Consider the following 25,140-nt stretch of genomic DNA (forward strand, 5'->3'; position numbering starts at 1 on the left):
TAGCCTTGCTGCTCTTGCCTAGCAATTTTGGGATATTGGATCTTTTACAAACCAAGCCAGGAGAGGCCCCCCTTTCTGCTATATTTCAGCATGCTTGTGAGCAGCTCTGGAATCTGAACTATGCAGTCATGCTGGGACAAGAGCCAAGCATGAAGCACACATTTAAAGGGGGAAAACATCCAGTGTCTGAAATACTGTCCCATATGGTTCCCATTTCTGCTAATCTCCAGCCTAGCACACAGCTGCAGCATGGTCTGTTACAAGGACTTTAGCAGGGTCTGAGCACTGGTGATTTCGCCTAGAAATGCTGCTTCTCTTTTAAAACCATGCTGACTCGGGGCAAGGGGAGAGGAGAGGAGAGTCAGTCCACTCAACAGAACTGCAGCAAGAAAACAAAATCACAGCTGAGGGTTTATCTTGGGAATGGGTTAGGGCTTGTTTCTCCTATTTCTGAGAGGCTTCCGCGGGGTCAGCAAGATTTTGACTCTGTCAAACTCCACAGCTTTGCTTGCTTCTAAGCTGAGTACTTTCAAATAATCTTCAGGAAAACCAAAAAGGAGGCAGTGCACAGCATGAACTTTTGGGAAAGAGCATTCAACTCTCCTCAAACTCATGCCATGCAAAATGCCAGGCTGCCTGAGATCAGCTCTCCTCTAACGCAGCCTCTCAAGAGGTGCTGCCAACAGACCAGCACTAGAAAAATTAGCACCAGCATGCAACCCTACTTTTGTTCCGTAAAAGCAAGTTACAGCTGCAGGTTTATTTGCTTCTCTCTCCTCCGCAAGCCTGGATAGGTAGTTACAAAAAGCTAGCAGAAGTGAAATCCTACAACCTCCGTGTGTAGGCAGTTTAGTATTTCTGTGGTCTTGCAGTTCAAATTGGCCAGAGGGGAGACTGACGTGCAGTGCATCACACAAGTTTAAAGAATCCTCCTTCTCTGCCTATCGGTGTAGTCACAGGTCATTTGCTGTTCTGGAGGCACCACAGTGAGCAATGGGTTTGAGCCAGGAGTGCTCTTATTTCACAAAGACGGTAGGGAGCAAGCTTGTCCATATCTGAAAGCTTATCTGGCACTAAAACAGGTTCCACTCAATGTTTTGTTCTCTGGGACAGGACTTCAGGGGCTGTGTCACTGAATATTTCCAACGGTTTGCCTCAGTTTTTGTCAGGGTTGCAGAAAGGGCTGGGGGATGCCACTGCTAGAATAGCAGGTTTACATCACTAGTCTCCTCAGTGTGACTGCATGCCCCAATGGTCAGTGCTGCTGTAACCTTTACCTTGGATTAGCAGGCAAAGATGAACCCACTATGCACTCATTTCAGGGGAGTTACTCTACTCGTATTGGGAAGATGTGCCTACTCGGGATGTAATAGTATAGTCAATTAACCAATAAGCAATAACCAATAAAGCAAAAGCTTATCAGTGAATGCTATGACTATATGCATGTCAATGCAGAGCCCCACTGTGTCTCTGCTGAGCTGCCAGCGGGCAGACAGCTCAGCTCCTACTACATTTTAAATGCAGAGCCGCAGCAGAGTTTGATCCTGGACCTGGCATGAACCGGGACTGAGCAGAGCTGCCAGCCCGCCTGGCTCCTACAACATTTTAATGCAGAGGCACAGCAGGGCTACGTCCCAGACCAGGCACGAGCTGGGCCTGAGTGCTGTAACTGACTTTACTGACTAATCATGTAGTCGATAAAAATTCTATCGACTACACGATTAGCAAATTAACTGCTTCTTAACATCCATAGTGACTACAAACTGTCACCAGGACAAGGTGTTTACAGGTTGATGTTAATTGAGTCTGAGACATAGCCTCTATATCCAGAGCTGGACTCAAATGACTGATTGAGCATTTACAGCAGGAGTGGGGAACCTAAGGCTCATCCCAGCTTGCATGGATCCAGCCCCCTGAGGCTCAGGACTTGCCCCCAATGGGGCTGGAGCACATAAAATCTATTAAGCTGGGCCTCTGTAGGCTCTGGTGAGTGAGCAGAATGTGGGGAATGTCTTTCTTCTTCTCACCTCCTCAGTTGGGGGCTTTTTTTCTTTTGTTTCTCAATTGTGTGCCACCTCCAACTGATTTTTCTGTGGGTCAGCAGTCCCTGACCCAACAAAGGTTCTCCACCCCTGATTTATAGCATCAGCAATCACACACACTGTTCACCTTCTCAGCAACACCATTGTGAGTTACGAAGCTGAATTTCCTTGTCAAGTTTATCCTGACTAGTGATGTTAGGAAGCAGATATTTCACTAATAGAATCATAGAACACTAGAACTTGAAGGGAACTCAAGAGGTCATCGAATCCAGTCCCCAGTCCTCAAGCAGGACCCAGTACCATTTAGACCATCCCTGATAGATGTCTATATAATCTGCTTATAGGTTAATGGAGATGGAGATCGTGTCCCCTCTCTGTCTTCTCTTTTCTAAACTAAACAAGCCCAATTCTTTCAGTCTTCCCTCATAGATCGTGTTTTCTAGACCTTTAATCATTTTTGTTGCTCTTCTCTGGACCTTCTCCAATTTCTCCACATCTTTCTTGAAATATGGTGCCCAGAACTGGCCTCCAATTGAGGCCTAATCAGCGCAGACTAGAGCGGAAGAATGACTTCTTGCGTCTTGCTCAAAACACTCCTGTTAATGCATCCCAGAATCACGTTTGCTCTTTTTGAAACAGTGTCACACTATTGACTCATATTTAGCTTGTGGTCCACTCTGACCCCTAGATTCCTTTCTGCAGTACTCCTTCCTAGACAGTCGCTTCCCATTTTGTATGTGTGAGACTGATTGTTCCTTCCTAAGTGGAGCACTTTGCATTTGTCCTTATTAAATTTCATCCTGTTTACGTCAGACCATTTCTCCAGTTTGTCCAGATCATTTTGAATTATGACCCTCTTCTCCAAAGCAGCTGCAAAGTTCGTATAATCTGCAAACTTAATAAGCACACTCTCTATGCTAATATCTAAATCGTTGATGAAGATATTGAACAGAACCGGTCCCAAAACAGACCCCTGGAGAACCCCATTTGTTATGGCCTTCCAGCAGGATTGTGAACTGTTAATAACTACTCTCTGAGAAGGGTTATCCAGCCAGTTATGCACCCACCTTATAGTAGCCCCATCTAAGTTGTATTTGCCTAGTTTATTTATAAGAATATCATGTGAGACCATGTCAAGTGCCTTGCTAAAGTCTAGGTATACCATGTCCACTGCTTCTCCCTTATCCACAAGGCTTGATATCCTATCAAAGAAAGCTATCAGATTGATTTGACATGTTTTGTTCTTTCCAAATCTATTCTGGCTGTTTCCTATCACTTATTATCTTCCAGGTGTTTGCAGACGAATTCCTTAATTACTTGCTCCATTATCTTTCCTAGCACAGAAGTTAAACTGTCTGGTCTGTAGTTTCCTGGGTTGTTCTTATTTCCCTTTTTATAGATGGGCACTACATTTGCCCTTTTCCATGCTTCTGGAATGTCTCCTGTCTTCCATGATTTTTCAAAGATGATAGCTAAAGGCTCAGATAGCTCCTCGAGTATTCTAGGATGCATTTCATCAGGCCCTGGTGACTTGCAGACATCTAACTTTTCTAGGTGATTTTTAACTTGTTCTTTTTTTATTTTATCTTCTAAACCTACTCCCTTCCCATTAGCATTCACTATGTTAGGCATTCCTTCATCATTAGACTTCTCGGTGAAGACCGAAACAAAGAAGTCATTAAGCATCTCTGCCATTTCCAGATTTCCTGTTACTGTTTCTCCCTCCTCACTGAGCAGTGGACCTACCATATCTTTGGTCTTCCTCTTGCTTCTAATATATTTATAGAATGTCTTCTTGTTTCCCTTTATGCCTGTAGCTAGTTTGAGCTCATTTTGTGCATTTGCCTTTCTAATCTTGCCCCTGCATTTCTGTATTGTTTGCCTATATTCATCCTTTGTCATTTGACCTATTTTCCATTTTTTATATGACTCCTTTTTGATTTTTAGATCATGCAAGATCTTGTGTTTAAGCCAAGGTGGCCTTTTGCCATACTTTCTATCTTTCCTATGCAGTGGAATAGCTTGCTTTTGGGCCCCTAACAATGTGCCTTTGAAAAATTGCCAACTCTCTTCAGTTGTTTTTCCCTGTAGTTTTGCTTCCCATGTAACCTTACCTACCAGCTTGCTGAGCTTACCAAAATCTGCCTTCCTGAAATCCATAGTCTGTTTTGCTGTTCTCCCTTTTACCATTCCTTAGACTCATGAAATCATAGATTTCATGATCACTTTCACCCAAGCTGCCTTCCACTTTCAAATTCTCAACCAGTTCCTCCCTATTTGTTAAAATCAAATCTAGAACAGCTTCCCCAATAGCTTTTTCAACCTTCCGAAACAAAATTGTCTCCAGTGCAGTCCAAGAACTTACTGGATAGTCTGTGTCCCACTGTGTTAGTTTCCCAACATATGTCTGGATAGTTGAAGTCCCCTATCACCACCAAATCCTGCGCTTTGGATGATTTTGTTAGTTGTTTTAAAAAAGCCTCATCCAGCTCTTTTACCTAGGTAGGTGGCCTGTAGTAGGCCCCAAGCATAACATCACCTCTTTTTTTTAAACCCTTTTTAGCCTAACCCAGAGACTCTCAACACATCTGTTTCCTACGTCCATCTCTACCTTAGTCCAAGTATACATTTTTAATATATAAAGCAACACATCCCTTTTTTCCCCACCTATCCTTCCTAAGCAGTAATGTTCTATACCAATATTCCAATCGTGTGTATTATCCCACCAAGTCTCTGTGATACCAACGATGTCATAGTTGTGTTTATTTATTAGCACTTCCAGTTCTTCCTGCTTATTACCCATACTTCTTGCATTTGTATATAGGGATCTAAGATACTGATTTGATCTTGCCTTCCAGTTCTGCTTTGTCCCTCCTTTTTCCTCTGCTATTATAGCCCATGCTCCCTCCCATTTCCGACCCATCTCCCAGGTCTCCATGTTCTTCACTTACCTGTGGGCTTTGGTCACCTGCCTCCGTTGAACCTAGTTTAAAGCCCTCCTCAGGGGGTTAGCCAGTCTGCATCCAAATACTCTCTCTTCCCCTTTCTTGAATGGTGAACCCCATCCTTGCTTAGCAGTCCTTCTTGGAATAGTATCCCGTGGTCGAGGAAGCCAAAGCCCTCCTGGCAACACCATTTTCACAGACATGCATTCACCTCCAGGATGCACCTGTCTCTGCCTGGGTCCCTACGTTTGACAGGAAGCACTGAAGAGAATACCATCTGCACTCCAAACTCCTTTACCAGTATTCCCAGAGCCCTGCAGTCACTCTTGATCCACTCAGTGTCACACCTTGCAGTATCATTAGTGCCCACATGGATGAGTAGCATGGGGTAGTAGTCAGAGGGCCAGGAAATCCTTGACAATACCTCTAACATCTCGGATAGAGGCCCCCAACAGGCAGCATACCTCCTGAGATGACATGCCAGGGCAACAGATGGGTGCCTCAGTCCCCCTCAGAAGAGAGTCTCCAACCACCACTACCTTACGTTTCCTCCTTGCTGTGGTGGCAGTAGACCTCCCAGCCTTGGGGGTACGAGGCTTCTTCTCCTCAGCTGGAGTTGGGGGGGGGGGGGGGTATGATTCCTTATCTCCTGTATCAAGAAGAGCATAACAGTTTCCCAGTACCAGGGTGGGAGGGTTGGGAGCAGGAGGGGAGCACGGCCTGCTGCCAAAAGGGACCAGCTGAATTTTTATAGACTACATGATTAGCGGATAAGGGAAAGCACTCAGTCCTGGCTTATGCTGGGTCCAGGTCCTAGCCCTGCTGCAGCTCTGCAGTTTAAACTTAGTAGGAGCAGAGCTGCAGGGGGGTAGCTCCCAGACCCAGTGTGAGCCAGGACTGAGCCAATCTTGCTCAGTCTAGGCTTGCATGGGACCCCTGATGGAGCAGCCTCTTCCTGCCATGGTCAGAGGCTGCTTTGAGGTAGCCTCCCTCCCCCTCCACTCTCTTGCCTCTGACAGAGGCAGCAGCACGGGGGGGGGGGGGGGGTGGGGGAGAGAGAGGCGGCACCCATGGAGATGGTGCTGAGGGAAACCGTTTTTTAAGCTAGCTCCCCACCAGCTCTTGCTTCCCCTCTCAACTCTGCCCCCCCCCCCCCGCTTGCTGCCTCTGATACAGAGGGGGACAGGTGGCACCAGGGAGCTGGTGATGGGGGGGGGACGGGTTTTAAGGTGGCAGCAGGGGAGAAGGGAGCAGGCGGGTCTGTGAAGAAAGCACACACGGGGAGCCTACTTGAAAGTTGGCTCTCCTCATATATTGGCTTCAGCCTACCCCCCTCACCCTCTGCGTTATCGCCTCTGATAGGTGGGGGGCAGGTGGAACTGGTGCTCCCGGGGAGCCTGCTTAAAGCCAGCTCCTCACAGGCGCCAGCTCCTCACAGGCACCATTTCCCACGCATGCTTTGCTGCCTCTGTATCAGAGGCAGCAAGGCAGGGGGGAGTGCGGGTAGTCAACAAGATTAACCAATAAGTAGGGTGCCCATATTTCCCTATGTGGAATATGGGACACTGGTGGAGGGGAGGGCGGACTGCTAGCGCTCGGAGCTTTAGCCCCGAAGGAGAGGTGCGGGGGGGAGCTGCCAGCACTCAGGACTTCAGTCCTGCAGTGTGCCAGGGGCGGAAGGAAGGGGGGGAGGGGAGGGAGGGAGGCGAGGAGAGAGGGCTCCACCAGCAGGGAAAATAAGGGACAATGTGCCCGTTTTTTGTTTGTTTGTTTGTTTTTTAAAGTCAGGATGCCGGGAGGAGGCCTTAAATAAGAGACTGTACCAAGATAAATAGTCACCATAGCAATAAGTCCAGGCCTATCAGTTAATCGTGTAGTGGCTGCATATTGACATCCCTATTACAAAGTACTGGGGCATATACAAGGCTGTTGCACCCTAGATTGTAAATGTACATAGAACTTCCTAATTCATGCTGCAATACTGGCCCTCTAGTTACTTTTACTAATGAGGAAGGAAATGCTTCTGACAATTGAGTGTCTCCAAACTTTGTCACATGCTTTCTGCTTCAACATAACTCTGCACAGCCTCTGCCCTGGCCACACAACTAAGCTCTCCATTTTAAAATGCGGGGTAGGGCTTCAAGTTAATGGCTCAAGTTTTCTATTTCCATGGGTGGCCTCCCCACTAAATTGAGAGAGAACACACCACAGTAAAGCTCTACTTATCTAGCTGGGTCCACAGCATCTCCACAAGGGCAAAACCCTTGTGAAATAAAAACATTTCTAGGCCTCACTGAGAGTGCTGTAACCCTGGCTCTCTTTGGAAGTCTCATTGAGCAGTTTTCCCAAGCTGGTTTCACTTTTGCAAACTTCATCAGCAGTGTAGCACTGCTGGGTTTCACTTTCCCTCAGGGCTGCGCTGTAAATACTACTGCTAGACACAGCACAGAGCTCTTTCAAAGGCAGAGCTTGAGGCCTCGGGGAGAGGCCAAACAAGACTTCTGGAGTGGAAAGGACTTCAAGAGCAAAGGAGGGCTGCACATAGCTGCATCTGCTCAGCAGGAGGCATGGTTTCAATTTTATGAACAAAACGAAACTGTTAGGAGGAAGTGGTTTTCACACATAGAGCTCAGTGACCAGCATATCACAGCACTATTAATATCACATGCAATCCTGATGTGAGTAGAGGAAATACATTTAAAGCAGAAGGAAAACAACACAGAAAAAGCAAAACAATGCTGAGAGATCGACAGCTGATTATATGCATGCACATCTTTTTTCAAAGTAATGAGTCAAATCCTGTTTAAGTCACAAGTGAATTGACAAGTGAATTGACACCCCCCCCCCTTTGAGAGTCCCTCCTGGCTGAGCCTTTGCCAGGCTGGGGTTGAGAGCTGCAAACACCTGAACAACGCGGGGAAACTTACCGGGGGGGGGGGGGGGCGAGGCGCAGCCCAGTAACTTTTTCCCAGTGTGGCTCTCCCAGAAGGGGGTGCAGGGGGCAAAGTCTGCCCAGGAGCCTGGCTTGCTCGCCAGGAACGCTCCGGAGCTGGGGCAGAGGCATCCCCAGCAGAGGTGCAAGGCGGGAGGCTCCCAGCCCGGGCTGACAAACGGAAGGAGCCCGGACCTCTGTCCCAGGCAGTGGGTGGCCCATGCTCCGGATCGCTGCAAACGGCCCGTGCTCCCTGGCAACCCGCTTGCAATCTCCCCTGCGCCCTCTTGTAAACCCTCCTTGTAGCCCCCCTTGCCACACCTCGGAGCAGTTGCAGGCACGGGGCTCCGCGGCCAGCAGCAGGAGGCTGCAGGCGGCCACGGTGCACAGGAGAGGGGGCAGGCAGGAATATCCCCCCACCCCCGCGGGCTATACTCGTGCACGGGGTATACAGGGATTTCTAAACTCAAACAGCAAAAACTGCGGGGTACATTCGTGAAAAGACAGTCTGACTCTAAACACTGATAAGCTGCTCATACACCAAAACTAAAGGGGAAAAAAAATCAACTGCTGAGAATTTTCCGTGAGCTGGCTCTTTTCACCAAAGGACTGACAGCTCTGAGTACTGCACATACAGTGTTTCTATCGGAAAACTATTTGCATCTTCCACAAGAGCTGGGAAGCCAGCTCAATTTCCAGAAATATACCTGTAATTTTTCTCACTTTTAAAAACAAAAATCAGAGAGAGGCATGACATTTCTCCATAATCAAGGATGAAAACAGTTTTCCATTAGATGCACATACAAGTCAGCAGAATCCAGATGAGAATGACTTTGTCTGGCCAACAGGAGAAGTTCAGCTTTGGTGAGCACAGCACTGTATGCTTAGCATGTGTATTCTGTTTGCGTGGTACTTGTCAATAAACAGAGTAAGGATATTACTGTGTAACGCTCTCTCACTGGTAAAAGGGTGGGTATTTAAATTAACAGGGTTACACCTTGAGCCCTAAGAACTGGGTAAAGGCGTGTGCCCCATGCGTGTTGGAGTGACAGAGAATTTTGTGCGGGCAACACCAGGAAGTATCAGGGCTTGAAGGCTACCATAAGACACTAGTCCACCCACTTCCAAAATCAACGAAGAGATGCTAAAACAAAGGACAATACCTCCACAAGAGTGAACAGCAAGAGGAAAACTACAGCAATTACCATTTTTCTATTGTACATCTCCTTTTCTACCATCTCGCAATAGGAAACAGCCCAAAACCAAGAGATGGGATTCCTTAACAAGACGTTAACCACACAATTCAGTTAAGTCTAGTCTCAGCAATGCGACTTATAGCCCTGACTCTCCAAACTGTCTCTTAGGGGGTGCTGGGGAGGCAGAGGCGTAGTGAGGAAATGGCATGAGCGGTGACTGAAGTAGTCCCGCTTGTCCTGGTCCCGAATGCTGCGCCTCTCCCTTTGAAATGTACAAGAGCCGCAGGCAGGTCTCGTACATTTCAAAGGCAGAGATGCAGCAGGATTGTGAGCGCCTTCTTTCACGACAAATTGCCATCGACTACTCGATTAGTTGATGAATCAAAATTTAACATCTCTAATTTGGTACAATGAACAGACATATCATGCAGCTGAGGTGAAGCACAAGAGGAGATCCAGAAGACAATCTGTTGTGCAATGAAACCCTAAAGGTTCTGTATGCAGGATGGAAAAAGGCAGACTACAGTATAGCATCCCTTGCAAACAAAACCAACCAACCTCGCCCTGAAACAGCAGGGCACCCCAACCTTGCCTAAAGTGCTTACCTAAAGGGTCTGTGTCTGCAGACCAACTTTCCTTAGCATGGGGGGAGTCCAAATCATGCAGGCCTGGTGAAAGTTGGAGAACAGGAAAGGGTGGGCAGCAGGGACAACAGTGGGCACAGAGGAAAGAAGAAAAAGAATCCATTGTCAGCCCTACAGGGAGACTAGCACCCTCTCTATCAGCACTTAGTCTGACCCATCAGGATCAGCCTAAGGCTCAGAGAGAGACACATCAGATGAAGCATGTGGCTCAGATGTCACCTCTCCCTGTACAGCTGAGAAAGGATTTCAAAAACTCTGTCCATTTTCCCCTAATGCATTTCAGCATCTGCTCCTTCTGCATTCAAGTGCTGATCTGGAACCAGGTCCAGGAGCAAGGAAGACAGCTGGCTCGACGTACTCTTCATGGTATGGTTCAGACACCTGCATGGCGTGCACTGCTTTCTCCTTTTCTGTTTATCAGATGAAAAGTATCCATGAACAAAGAAGAGGGAGGTTAGAGCTGGGGAGTCCAAGTGCCAGGGATGTTAAATATCGGTTAATTGAACAGTCGAGTAACGTCATGAATTCTTATCAGTTAGTCGACTATTTATAGTCCCCGTGGGTGGGGCCGGCAGCCTCTGTATCAGAGGCAGCAACGCAGGGTGCCAGGTGGGAGATGGTCCGCAGCAACGGGAGGTGGCAGCAGCCTGTCTCTGGGGGTGGTCTGAGCTCCTGGAACCAGCACAAGTCGGAACTGAGCTGGGCTGCCTGCTTGCCTGGTTCCTAATACACTTTAAATACAGAACTGCAGCAGGGGTAGGTCCCGGACCCAGCGGCTGCTGGCCAGCCTGCTAAAAAAATTTATTGGTAAGGGAAGTGGCGCTGGAGGAATGCGCGTAGTCTATAGCATTAACCTATAAGCTTTTGCTTATTGATGGTTAACCGAATACATTATTACATCCCTACCAAGTACACGCCTCGCTTCCAGGTTAAGGCTGCTCAGACACAGGAGGAAGTGGACAGGTATTGATTTCTTTATAGCAGCCATGAATAAGGAGTCTGCTCTGTCAAGACATTGTCTCTGTAGGTTGCAGGATGAAGGGAGATCACACAGGGGGGAAATTATGCAGGTAAAGCCCACAAATCCCTACAGGACAATTTACAAGATCCACTTTTTTTTTTGGTAACAGGATGAATTTAGACAGAGCTGGCAGTGTCAGTGAAGAGACTGCAGCATTGCACAGGAACCTCACGTGAAGTCAAATCTTCACTTGCCTGAAGGCCTGAAAAGTCTGACATCTGTTCCGCTGAACTCATGGTGAATCAGGCTGCTTACCCAAAGGATCTGAGTGAAAGAGAGACAGGGAGAGCAACAGCCCTCAGGCACATCCTCTCTCTAGGCTTACGCCACCACGCTCTTCACTTTCCTAAAACAAAGATTCAATCTGGATGTTAGGTCAGTTCCTGGGCTCCTCAGGTACTTGTCTAGCCTCCTATTCCATAATGTCATATTCTTCATATATTTTCTTTATAGACAATGATGAAAAGAACTCCCATATATTAGTTATTCAACCCCCCTGAAAAGCACACTTGTAGAAATGCTCACAGCAAAAAATGCTCCCCTTATGAGATTAAGTGGAGGGAAGGATTAGGCCCAGACAGAAACAGGGCAAGAAATCCAGGCAGCCAGAATGGAAAAGAGGCACTGTTAGAGATATTTGTATAGAATGGCAAGGGGGGGGGGGGGGGAGGAAGGGGAGGAGAGAGAGAGAGAGAGAGAGAGACAAAAAAATAGCTGGCTGAAGAGAAGTGGTGACTGCATACGGGACTCGTTACAGAAGATACAATGTGGACATCAAATTGAGAACCCGGATAAGAAGAAAAGTTCATTATTAACTTTAAAAAAAAAGGATTTTCATAAAGAAAATGTCCAAAAGAAGTATTTTTAGATTGAAAAAAGGATTAATAGACAGGATTCCTCTGGCCAGAAAAGTTCGTACAGTGACACCAGCCCTTTATTTAGCAAGAGCTCGTGCTATTCAAAGAGAGCTAGGCAACACAGAAAATCAATTCCTTCATGTGGAGCTATAAGACCCACGAACTCTAGGTGTAGCTGACCAGGAGAAGGGATGAGGAGATCTGCAGATTTCATGCAGTCTTACAGATTTGTAGAGGGATGTGTATTCCCTTTCGATTTGCAACCTCCATTCCTTTCTTCCAGCCAGAGACACATGAAGAGAAATTGCTAAGCAAAGCAACTCTTGAGGATGGCCTGGGCAGGGAGACTCTCTGTGATGAATTGCTCAGACACGGCTAACGGGCAGCCGTTTCATTTCTTTATTAGGTTTGACATCCTGGTATTGATTTAAGAAAGCTTTGCTTCATGTATAGAACAGATAAAGATTAATGTAGGGGATGGATCATTTTAAGAGACTTGATAATCAGCATTGATTACTTAGTACATGGGAAGCTGATTCTTTAGTTGTCCTGTGTGTGAAAGGTTTGTTGTCCCGAGCATTAAATCCCTGCTGAGACTGGTGGTCAGCCAAGGCTTAATCCTTTAACAGGTTTATTGTTTTTCCAAGTGGACTTGCTGTGGCTAAAAAGAGGAAGAACAAGGACTACAGGATGGCAGAGTGAACAGAAGATGGAAATTCACGTGAAATTATGACTACAGGGCATCCCCCGCCAGTGTTCCCGCTAAGCTTCTCAGGTGATTAATCAGCCCTGCCCAGTCAGCTGGGTGCACAGAGCCCTGAGCGTCTGACTGGGCGGGGCTGATTAATCACAGGAGAAGCTGTGGTGCAGCTTAGAAGGAACACTGGTCCCTACTGTATGTCCAAGATACATTCAAAAAAGGCAGATGTATAGCGAAAAGACAAAGTGGGGAATTTTTTCCCCATGGCTGACTTCCGTTTGTGCAAATTAGTCTTTTTTTCTTTGGCGCGCCAGAAGAGCGGGGAACGGGAGGACTGAAAATGGAACAGTTCCCATGAGTGTCAACGATGCTAGTGCGGAAACAAGGTATACCAGGGTGACTTACAGCGGGGACACCCTGTACCGCAATTCATGACATTTCTCACAGGAAAATGCATGGAAATAAGGCTGTTGAATCCCTCTTGGTGTATAGCCATAAAAAGATTAACAGAATGTTTCTAGCCCTTGTGTCCCCACCAAAGGGTGTTATCTTGATAATGGTCCAATTCTTTAGAGTTGTTTCATCTCTTTTATTAGGGGCAGGAAAAACTATGAATGTAAAAATCTGTGCATTAGCGTCAACCAGAGCTACTCAATGTTGGAAGCCCCGGGGGCCACAATGATACTCTCAGCACATGCCGAGGGCGGCAACTTAAATGTGGTTGCATAGATATGCAAATATATATGTAAATAGCTTTCACACTGACGGGCATGAATACAAAGATTAAAGCAAGACTACAAAACACTCAGGCCCCATTTAAGTCAGTTCTGCTGATATTAATAAAATGCAACATTTACCTGATTTCCACCCATATGACAGCACTTTTAATGAGCAATGATAGTCCAGGAACTGAACTACTAAAACCCGTATCAACAGAAGACCATTATATTGACTACTTTTTTTGTTTTGGTTCCCACCCACAGGTTGCATGTTGAACACCGCGAATAACCCAAACCATATTGTGAGCCACAAACAAACGGGCTGTGGACCGTGTGTTGAGTAGCCCTGGCGTAAACCATCCTTATGATAGTTATATGGGCCAGCCATGAAGCATGTAAAGACATTAGCATTTTGTAGCTCAGAGACAAAGGGACATTCAAACTCTTATTTCTCCTGAAATCTCTGCACCTTCTACAGCCACAAGCAACAACTCATGTTACTACAATTCACAGGCACTTCTGGGGGAAAAAAGGATACTTTCTGCCTTTGATAGTATTCTGTGTATAGTCAATGGCACTGTTTCCCCTGCTCTAGCTAGTTTCTTCCTTACTGAAAAAAACCCTTTAATTGACCAGAAAAACACTTAAAATTAACATAAAGTAAACAGTGTCCATTTAAGATAATCTAAGAGGGTTTTAAAAATAAAAAAATCTGTTTGTATTTTTAAATCATTAACTGATCATATGTATAACCTTAGAATTGCTAAAAAAAAGTTTATTTTAAAAGTAAACGAAGCATTTTTACTTGCCAAGACTTTGTTTTACCATGCAGTGTTTTGACTACAACAGTCAATTCAAACTGAAAACAGTGCAGGAGTTAAAACGCAGGACTACACATCAGAATTTGTTCTGTTCCTGGCTCTGCTACTTGCTGAGTGACTTCGGGAAAGTTACTTCACCTCTCTTTGACTAAGTTTCTTTGTCTATTATGCAAGGATTCCAATATTTCCCTATTTCATGAGTATAGCTATTGTGACTTAACATACTGCTTTCACATCCATAAATTAGAACATAGTAACTTCAGCAACAACTTTTGCTGAAGTTCAGAACACTAAAGTCAGCTCCTGGCACAGGCTAAGAAAGAAGGTTTAATTCTCAAATATTTTAACAATTTTAAGTTATTGTCTAAACATTTTGAACCTCCAAGAGTGGTCTATAATTTATAAAGCACTAGCAGGTGAGGCCTGTTGTTGACTGGGCAAAGTAATTTTGCGTAGATTATACTTATAGGAAAGTTCAAGAAATGAAATATATGCAATAGAATTTTTTATTAATGTGCTCGCAAAAGGGAAGTAAAAACAGTTTTAAATGTGTAGGATTTCAACTTCAAACATTCTTCATTTTATTGAATAATTATCATACGCACTAAATTTGAATCAGAAATTTGTAAAGCTTCCATTACTCTTTTTGTAACTAATTTGAATTATTTTGCGATTTGTAACAGTAAAAATGTTATTTGCACTAAAATGACAGTTGAATAGCTGACGATTTTAATTTTGTTCGCAAATGTGTTTATGAAATCTAATCATGAGGCATGACTTTTTTCAGATGAAAACCAAAAATAATTATTTAAACCTTTCACCCAGCATATTCTGGTGTAAAAAGTAGTGCATTCAACTAATTTAAGTGGCAGGATTGTTTATGCAGAATTTGGTTTCTGTAGGTAATAGTGAAGTATGACTATTTTTCACAAACTCATTCTTCAAAATATATAGTAGATATAGATCACCTTTAACGATAGCCTGTTTGCACTTGTTAATTATAATTCTTATTATAGTTGTGCAGAGATTTACAGCATAACCACATAGTTCTGCATGCATTGAATCTCATGCTGATGAACCATTTGTTGGAACCCTGCTGTCAGACAGAGGAAAATTAACTTCATTAAAATGAATGTTTCATTATTATTATTGCTACCTAATTTCAACAGTTTATATCACATATTTAAACAGTGCCCTGTAGATGGCGCTTATTTTGATTTAAATCATTCCATGCTCTCTTCATGGTCCTCCACCCAAATTGTTAGTGAGATGCTATAAAATATATTCATTCCCCCACTTCACTCTTCAGGGCAGCAGGTATATTTACTGAATAAACAAGTATTGATCTTGTCTGTGACTACAGATATTTTAAGGGAATCAGACAAGGAGAAATGGGAAAGGAGACTGGCTAGAGACCACTTCCTGGAAAAAAACAAAGAACCAGGAGCTGCACATGTTGTTCCATGCACCTGAATGGATCAAACTCACGAAAGAGACAGCTTCTCATTATCTCTCCAAAAGCCAGATGCATGAAGCAGTACCTAATTAACTAGTACTCATCATTGCATTTATCCAGAGAGGTCAGAGTATTTCACAGGGTCACTTGCGCACTGCTCTGGGCGAAGCACAGCAGAAGGAGTATGCCATAGCAGTCTGAGCCTCTTCCCCCACCTAGGCCATAAATACACACAAGACACTGAAAGGCCAACCCGCCCAAGGCCATTAGGTAGATTCAAACTGGGATTCTTCCAGCTAGGCTCATTACCAAATGCAATCAAAAGCCCCAGTGAGAGCCTACCAATTTACCTGCTCCTGGGTCAGTTAGCGCAGAATGTGTCTAGGAGCATTTCACCAGCACACGCATGCATGCACGCACACGGGTAAAGAAGTGCAGTTAGTGACTCACCGAGTGCACAGGAAAGGAGCTGTGCCGGTTGAGAAAGGAGTTAGAGATGGACATACTGAGGCCCTGAGTGGCACTGGTGTCCTCGGGAGTGAAGGGCACTTTAGTTTGCTGGACACAGTAGGAGACAGAAGAGAAGGAAGAGGCAGCATAGGAGGCCTGCTGAACCAGAGAGAGAAAGCGAGAGAGAGAAAAAACAAAGACAGCAAGCATAGAAAGGCTATGAATAAAGGGTGAGAAAGGCTATTTTAAAACAATGCAATTAAAGTGGCTTACTACACAAATAGCTACTTGGGCAGTTCATAGGTGCACAGGTGAGCTCTTCTCCACAGCCTCTCCCAGCGGAGCACAGGCCAGAGGTGCTCAAAGAAATGGGCACACAGTAGCAGCCCTACCAAGCAGTGAAATTGGCCCTTGCTTCCAGATGTTAGGCAGGCTGTTTATGTGACCTGTTTACTTTGTCAGCCAGTCACCTGGAAAACGGAGTCTCTCCAGCCTGAGAGATGTGTCTTCTCAGGCACTGTGGGGATCCTGGGTCAGGTACAACTTTCAATGTTTTAAAGAAACGCACTCCTACCCAAAATTATATCCCAGTTTCACAAGAGGGAAATACTATCCTTTAAACAACAAAACATACCACACGGACCATTCTAGCATACTTCGTATGCGGGAGAATCAGCCATTAAAAAAAATCTCCTGATCTCCTGTATGTCTGGTGTGTCAGAAGGACGCTAGGCATAATAGCTATTTCTGCCCTTCTGCACTCTTCAACTCGCAATCTCTGTTTTAAGTACAGGAGGAGTACTGGATCTTTTGAAAAAGCCTGCCATTTTTTAAAAAGCACCATGTCGTGAGTATTCAAATGAAGCATGGGATATTTAAATCCCCACTTCATTTGCACTTTCAAAGTGTCTAATTTACATCCCTGTGTCGAAAGAGGGATCTAGTCTAGACGCAGCCTTGGAGAGTTAGCATCACCACTTCCTAGAAAACCTCAAACACTACCTGGAGGGTATCATCTTGTAAGGTGTAAAGAGTGCCCAGAAGGCAGAACCATGATCTCTTGGTCAACCAGATTATTATTAAAGAGCAGCACAGTTGTGGTAGAGCCTATAGGAAATACTTTATTTCTACTGACAAATTAGGAAAAGTGCCTGAATTCACCTATTCTAACTAGCAGGGTGTTTAATAGCAGACTTGACTTAGTTTTAATGTCTCAGTCAAGGAGTCCTCCTCCACACACAGTAAAATTGCATTACACTCAATCTGTCTGCCTCAAAGACAAATTCACCCTGCTAGGATTTAAGCTTATAATTCCAGGGAACAGAGATGCTTTGAACATTCAGTGTGGACCTCTCAGGCTTCCCTTTGATGGAGAAAAATGCTGTGAGATAGTCAAAGTGAGCACAGATAAGAGGTGAGAAAATACACCAACAGGGATCAACATGAATGATTCTTTCATGCAACATGGGAGGCAAGTATCACCTCTTGAAGGCCTGAAGTAAACTTATCAAGTTAAGCAATAGCAGTCTGTGGCCCATTCTTTACAATGACTCCAGCATTGCTTCTACAGCTGCAGCAATAGGAATTAGCTCCTTGGGCCCAGGTGCTGGTTTCCCCTCATCCCCCAATACTAATCTGTTTGTTTTACTTAAAAGGAATAAAATCCCTGAAGTGAGGAGGCCCAAGTAAAAAGAGGACACCATGAAAAACATGTTGAGAACCCTCCCCCCCCCCACAAAAAAAAAAAACCCTGGGTAAAATCCAGGATTCACTGAAATCAACTAAAAAAGTCCCACTGACTTAAATAAGACCAGAATTTCATCCACAGTGTTTAAAATTGGCATTCTAGCTCACTGGCTGTGTGCAGAGGACTAAAACGGCAAGATGAATGCGGTGGGATTTTCTTTGAAAATGAGCAAGCAGAATTCCTGTTCTGAAGCAGCAAAAAACTCAAGTCATCACAAATATCATTGTTGACCAGAAAAAGGACAACTCCTGTTTTAAACTAAGCCATAATGGTAGAAATTGAACTGGAATGGTTCCCTAGTTCTTTGTGAATATGTAATGACAGGAGACACCTAGTTGTTAATAAGCCAGTAGGGGCACTGTGGAGAGCAGATGGGTTTGTTAATGGTATCAGCCACTATCTTTCTTACAACAAACTATACAAGGAAGAACTAAGTGTAAATGGTTGCTCCTAGCCAGTTTTCTGACCAGTGGCTGAGAACTTTAACTAGGAATGTTTCGTCTGTAACATGGTTTAGCTATCAGAGCCATCAGGAAAAGATGTTGTCTGGACTTGCCATGGTCTTAGCAGCAAATGTGATTGAACAGGACAGTAGTCAGCATGGTTTTAACCACAGTGTAGGCAAGGCCTTTGATGCTCAATTTTGATTTTGCAAAGCTCATGGGGGGTACTCTGAATTTGAGGGCTGGCATCTAGAATGGTGGTTAAACTAGGTCATGAAAGATGTCTGAAAAAATGTTAATTTAAGATTTCAGGGAGCGAAACCCAGGTAATGTAAACATATCAGCAGCCCAGATCTGCAGTACAGGCAGTCCCCGGGTTACGTACAAGATAGGGACTGTAGGTTTGTTCTTAAGTTGAATTTGTATGTAATTCGGAACTGGTACATATTGTAGGGGAAACTCTAGCCAAACATTTCTCCAGAGCTCAGTTTTATTCTCCCACACCTCACTTCCCTCAGTCCTTTATTCTCAAGCTGAGGTGTCTGCTGAGAAAAGCCGCTCCGCGTCTCCCTGGTCTGCTGTAGGGGGGTGGGGGGGGGGGGCGCTAGCTTCGCGTCTCCTTGGTCTGCTGGGGGGAAGCAGCTAGTGAGGGGCTGCCTCACCCCGTTTGTAAGTAGGGATCCGATGTAAGTCGGATCCATGTAACCCAGGGACTGCCTGTATTCCAGGAACACAAGCTGCAGAGAGTGAAAAGGTCATTTCTCTCAAAGCTGTTACAACAAGTCAAACAGCAGAATATGGAGAGTGTCACTCACCAGCTGTCGCTGTTTTGGTGGAAGAGCAGGAGGCGGGGCTAGCTCTTGTGATGAGTCTGTGCTGCTGAATGAGTCATTGAACCCATAGACTTCCATGAGGTGCTTGTTTTTCTGCTGGTAGATGTGTTCGTTCTGAGGTGTCTGGTAGAACATGGATGGCTGCGGCTCTGAGTAATCTTCCACAAACTGCATATATGCCATCACTGTAACACAAATCAGGATTACACACATTGCTCTTGGCCAGTCCACTACAACCTTTTCAGTAGCAGAGGTAACAAGTGGGCAGGATCCTTCCCCCACAAAAAAGCAAAACCAAAGGATAAATGAACACACTGCACCGGGTTTTTCACTTTGCTTCAGGAGAGTGATCAGAGCAAGTCTGTCACGTTTGCCCATTCTAGGCCACATTCACACAACCGGGGGCATAGCAACATGGCTACAGCGCCTTAGCTCTGAAACTGTAACCCTATAGTGTAGATGCAGATTACAGCAATGGAAGAGGTTTTCCATCACTGTGGGAACTCTACTTCCTCAAGCAATGGTAACTTGATCAGCAGAAGCATTCGGAGCCATTCTACAGCAGGGGTTAGAGCAGCATAGCTCTGGTGTTCAGGAATGTGAATTTTAAGCACAGACCAGCCTAATTCAGTGACCTGTTCATCTTGCTGAAAGTGGCTGCAAACATCATCATCCCTCAAAAGGGGGCATCAATTCACACTTCATTATGAGTCAGAGGCGGGCCAGCCACGCCAATTGTCTGATCAGCTATCTCCCTTAAAACTGGCCCAGGCAGAGTTTTGAGTTTGCTTCTAAGAAACCATGCTCCAAAAAGTTGTTCTGAAACAGAACAAAGTTTTTTAAGCTTGGTTTCCACTGGAAAACGATTACTTTGTGCAGCTATGGGACTAAAGCGAACCTATGCCAACTTGCTCCAAATGTTGGGCCAATGGTTAAAAATATTCCCAGAACATGGAGGCCTAGGTCTTTCTCTGTACTGTTATGTGCTTTCACCACAAAATAAACTACACTGAGATTCAAAATTATACAGAGGAAAGGAGAACGAGACAGCACGATAACTGGAAAATAGGATTCAGATAACATGGTCTGGACTACTGCTTGAACTTGCCACACTGGTGGCTGAGAGATAGGAGTTTTACTCATGATCATATTAATTTGGGCCTTTCCAATGCCCAAGGAAAGTATTTTGGACATCTATGGGGCATGGTTTGAAGTGAGATGATTATTCGCTATTAACCTTCTTCCCTGGAATCTTCAAAGGACAATGTTCACTTGCAGCATCAAATAAATATTTTCATGAATTGGTTTTTAAATTCAGTCAAATATTTTATTTGATCTTAAAACAATGTAAGCATTGCAGCTCTGTGCTACTGCATGAGAAACAGACAGTGAAACCGAGTAGAAACTAAACCAGCTGAGGCAGCTTATGCTTTCCCAACTAAGAGAAGTGCAAGTAGTAAAAAACCTGCATAAAGAGTGAAAAATAAATGGGATTTTATAAATCTCCTTCAGGTTGAGTAATTTGAGGTACTTTTAGAAGCAGGACATTTTGTTAAAAATAAATCTTGTTTAACCTTTCAGTAACTCAGATCTGTCCCTTTCATCCTGCCACCTTCAATAGTGCCATTGCCTCTACAAACCAGACCTATCCATGGACACATACAATGTGGCTCTCTTGCTTTCCACAACACCTATCCTCAAACCTCTCAACTGAATCAATGGAGACCATTCTCCCTTTGCCAGATGAAATTTAAAATATCTTCACTTTGAATAGACATGGGGTACGTCTACACTGCAGAGTTTTTCCAGAAAAATGTTCGTTTTTCCACAAAACTACTTACATCCACACTGCAATTGTGTTCTTTCTACAGAAAGTCCAAAGACTTTTTTTTTGACAGCGGTAAACCTTTTTCTATGAGGATGAAACTTTTTTCTGAAAGAGCTATTTTGGAAAAAGGCATGTGTGGATGGGGCAGAGGGTTTTCTTTCAATAGAGGCCTCCGGGAAAAGAACAGGTGCTGTAGTGGCCACTCCGTCCACAGTAATCTTAACTTAAATGCGAGATGGTGTCCAATCAATGTGGATGCTATCTTTTGAAAAAGTAGATTGCTTTTTCGATGCGCTTTTGCTGTGTGGACACTCTCTAAATAAATTCTTCCAGAAGATCTCTTCTGGAAAAACTTCTTCCAAAAGAAGCCTGCAGTCTAGACGTAGCCATGATGGCTTCCTTATGGACTTGTCTCTTTAAACGCACCCAGTACCTCTTTATCCAGATTACTGAGGAGCCCTAATGGGAGAGCCCTCTTATTTAGAATTCCAGCCATTTGGAACAGGGGTCTTTCCACTTCACTGGGTCACTGCAAATTTCTGCTGTCACCATCTCTCTCCCCTCTTTCCTAAACATCGTAATACGTCTCTAAATTTGCAACAGAATCCAAATGTTGTAAAGCATTTTTGCATTGCAGTTTGTATGCTAGACACAATAAGGTCCCAATCCCACAACAGGATCCTAATGAGTGGACCTCTGTACCTGTGAGGTGCCCTACTAAAATCAATGAGACTTAGTATAGGCACAAGGTCTATCTGTGCAGTTCTGACTACACAAATGGGGCCTTTGTTGTATTTTACTGTACAGGCAAAACACCCACACTGGGACTTTACCAGCTGCTACAAAAAACAAGAGTGACTAAGGATGGAAGAAAACCTCACAAAATCTGAGGCAGAACAAATGGCAGAATAGAGAGCACACTACCATTCAAGCACTTTGAAAAGGCTGATCAGCATCTTTTTCAGAACTACCTTGTCATTCATAAGGTGTGCTCATTATTAGTGACATATCTATCATTTTTTTCCTTCATTTAAATTTTTAAGTCTGGTCGTTAAGTGGTGATCATTCAGCTTTTGTTGGTGTTTCAGTGTTCTGGCTGCAACAGAACAATATCAACAATAAAACTGTACGTGCAGTCATCAGAATGCAACACAACCCATCACGCAGAATGCAGAGGTCAGTTCTCACCACATGACGTCTATAATCCAAAAGTGTCTCCAGCCAACAGCAATTTACAAGTGGTCCCATTTCAAAGAAGCAGCAGCCTCATACAAACATAGCAGGAAGGAGCTGCTTTGCACCAGTTGCCTGCATCTTTTTTGAGACTTCCTCTGATGTTTTTTAACTTTACTTAGAAGATGAGAATAAAAGTTGTCAAAAAAAAATCTCTCTTTATATAACAAACAAAACAGAGCTATGACAGAGGAAGTGCAGAAAAATGCTGCATAGCCAAATCTGTTAATGCACCTCAATCTTGAGCAGTGACAGCTGCTACTATTCCAGTTACAGGACTTCACACCGTTCTGCCAATGTTCATCACACTGCGGTCGGGCAGACCCCCTTCACATCCCACACGGCTCAGCTTGTGCACCTCACTCCCAACCTACAGTACCTTTCCTGAGCTCCCAATGCAGCTCTACCATAGACCCTCACAACAAAGTCTGCTTTTTCAGACTTTGCCCTTCCCACAACCAGGAGTAAATTGTGTGAGTCTCTGTGTGCATATGTTTGCATTTTTGCTGTTGTGGACAAATTATTAGGATTAGTGTTGAGAACACCAAATTTATTCCACTGGTGATGTCATTTGTATTTGAACATAACTCTCAAGGTGAAAGTGAGGGGATTAAGGCACTGATTTACATCACTGCCATGCAAAGGCGACAAATGTTGAATGCTCACATAAAGCCGTGGCCGGGTTGATTTAGTTGGGATTGGTCCTGCCTAGAGCAGGGGGCTGGACTTGATGACCTTCTGAGGTCTCTTCCAGCTCTATGGTTCTATGATTCTATAACACACAAACAAGAACAAATATTCAGCAAGAACAAATGTTTCCAAATACCAGCAAGTCTCAGCAGACTCAGCTATCCCTTTCAATGTGTATGTACAGAGAAATGAACATGGACTACACCATGAAGCCAAAGGATGTACAAAAATTCCAGCTCATGATGCATCTGTAAGGAAACCTTTCCCTCTCTGTGCCTCTCTTGGGTGGAGGAATGGAGGCCAAGAGGCTGAGACAGAAGGGCATATTCTGGGATGGGAGAAAAGCCAATGACTCAGAGCCTGGCCTTTGTGATCTCCATGTTACATAGCCAACATTGGCATGATCACACTAAGCCTTAATGAGGATTCAGCTACAAAACCATTTAACGTGCTACATTTAGCATACAGAGCTGAAGTCACCAGCCAATACCTAAGGCTCTACTGGGTTTAAAAGCTGCATTACAGCAGTAATGAGAAGTGTCGGTGAAAAAGGTGACACATTAACTTCTTGTGGAAAATTAAATTACAGTCCATGCCTTAACTCAAGGCAGTATGTCTGAGTGCAGTTGGCAGCCTTAACTTAATCTTTAAAGGAATAATGAAGAGCTCTTTTACCTCAGCTCTTTATGGCACTAATGCTTCCAATTGCCATGACAGCTACTGACCAGCTTGTTAGAACCAGTACAGGGAAGGTGAGAGCGTCCCTGCCTCAACACTGACTTCATCCTCAATTTTAGGTTAAGGAAAAACCACATAAAACAGTGAAATACAATCCCTGAATTCAATGTTGTGTGAAGGGACGGAGGGACAGAACACAAATTAAAGGGGGACCCTGGCTCTTTAAAGGTCTCTGATCTATAGCAGAAGATTGAGAAAATGGAAATATTCCTGAGATTGCTCTGTGCATAGGCTCCCACCCATCTCCTGCCCTCCCCTCTATGCTGCAGTTTTTAACGAGGCAGACATTCAAAAAGCCGATAGGGAAATTACATCACTTATTCAGTTCAGGCTACAAATCCTGCAGTTTATTCCAAACACTATAGGGTGGAATGAGGGCGGCAGCCTCCTCAGTGAACAACAGAGATGTAAAGACAAATCTGAAGGAGTACCCCTGAGAGGAGGGAGGAGTGTGAAACAATTTGAAGCATCTCCCTCCAGAATGTTCCAAAAGCCAGGCAGCATCCGATATCGCCCTATCGGGACTGAGACCGTGCCGTGGTCCTCTTACTTTCTGCTCTGAATGGAAATCCCCCATCTGTTAAGTGTAGAATGTACTCACTGTCAAAGGAATGAAATCTCTGAGCAACACCATACGGCAACTAGTCAAATTCACGGGCCCTGCTAGCTTCACTCCATAGAACTATCAGTACTTTGGCATTGGCCTCTGGGCCTGCTGGCAGCAGGCGGACATGATCTCTTCTTGGGTCCCATTCTCAAAACACAGAACTATGTACTGGATATGGAGGATTGCAATACCGGCACTGGAAGGCGCATGGAGGGTGTGGACAGAAGGACAAGCAGGCCTATATGTAATGGTAGCTGGCGCCTAGTCAAGGAACAGGGAAAAAGCAACAAAAAGTGTGGGTGCAGCACGTGCCAGATGGATTGCGTGAAGGCACTAAGGACTAGCGGCTCCTGAAGTTGTGTTGTGGTGCTAACTTGCTCCTGACTGTGGACAAGTCATGTTACAAACTGATGAGATCGATTTGCTCAAGACTGCTCTGTAACAGCAGTCATGTCAGCCAACTAAGGTTACTGCCACGACTGGGCAAGAGCGATTACTGTTTGCATGTGTGTGGACAGGGGTTGAGTTAATGGGAAAACACAAACTACAAACTTCATATTAACCCACTAGTGAAGACAAGCTCGAAGAAGCTAGCCTTTGCCACTACCTCTGAGGATGACACCTGCTGTGCAAAAAGTTCATGTCACCCTGGATATGTCCTCAGCATAGCTACAGCAATTAGCAATCAGCAGCTCAGATGGCACCATTCTGCTCTTACTTTTCAATGACGGAGGAGAAAAAAGGGAGGAAAGAGAAGCATGAACAAATGACTCAGCTCCAGATTCTAAGCTGTTTGGGGGCAGGATCCTGTTATTTTAGGCCATGAGCTTTTTGTGGTTAAAACTGTTCTATAGCTGTGCCTTGTACAGCACGAGCACATTGTTAACTCTTAATAACGGTAGTCTAGAACAGTTCACCACTAACATGTATCATGTATTCTTACAGCACTAAATAAATAACAATTCAGGCCTGACATTGAAGGCAGAGCTCTTTCCCTGTCCGTGTCAGACAGAAGGCTGCTGTATGAGATCTCCCAGGGCACAGCTCACAGTAATACATATGGTTAATTTAGACAGGACTTGCTATAATTATTAATTTCCACCTTTGTCTTTACTATAACATTTCCTGCCAATAAATCAGTTGCCAGAAGATGACCAGAATAGTGAGACAACAATGAAGTTGCATCTGTGACAGCTATAAATATTTTTAACAAATACATGTATTATCAGTACTTCAAG

General features: G+C 44.5%; 1 protein-coding gene across 8 annotated transcripts in view; it reads right to left on the reverse strand.

The window, feature by feature from the left end:
* The window catches only part of RAPGEF1 (Rap guanine nucleotide exchange factor 1), a 151,797-nt gene that overhangs the window by 32,881 nt on the left and 93,776 nt on the right, over nt 1-25,140 (reverse strand). For 4 of the 8 annotated variants that reach the window (XM_075905547.1, XM_075905549.1, XM_075905551.1 and 1 more), the window contains exons 10-11: nt 18,789-18,991; nt 15,784-15,942 (exon numbers count right to left, since the gene is read on the reverse strand). In XM_075905547.1, the coding sequence (XP_075761662.1) occupies nt 15,784-15,942; nt 18,789-18,991 (362 nt within the window). The remainder of the gene's footprint in view (nt 1-15,783; nt 15,943-18,788; nt 18,992-25,140) is intronic. The other 4 variants (XM_075905550.1, XM_075905553.1, XM_075905554.1 and 1 more) reach the window with 2 other exon arrangements.

The sequence above is a fragment of the Pelodiscus sinensis genome, chromosome 22 (assembly GCF_049634645.1).
Source record: "Pelodiscus sinensis isolate JC-2024 chromosome 22, ASM4963464v1, whole genome shotgun sequence".
Lineage (NCBI taxonomy): Eukaryota > Metazoa > Chordata > Testudines > Trionychidae > Pelodiscus > Pelodiscus sinensis.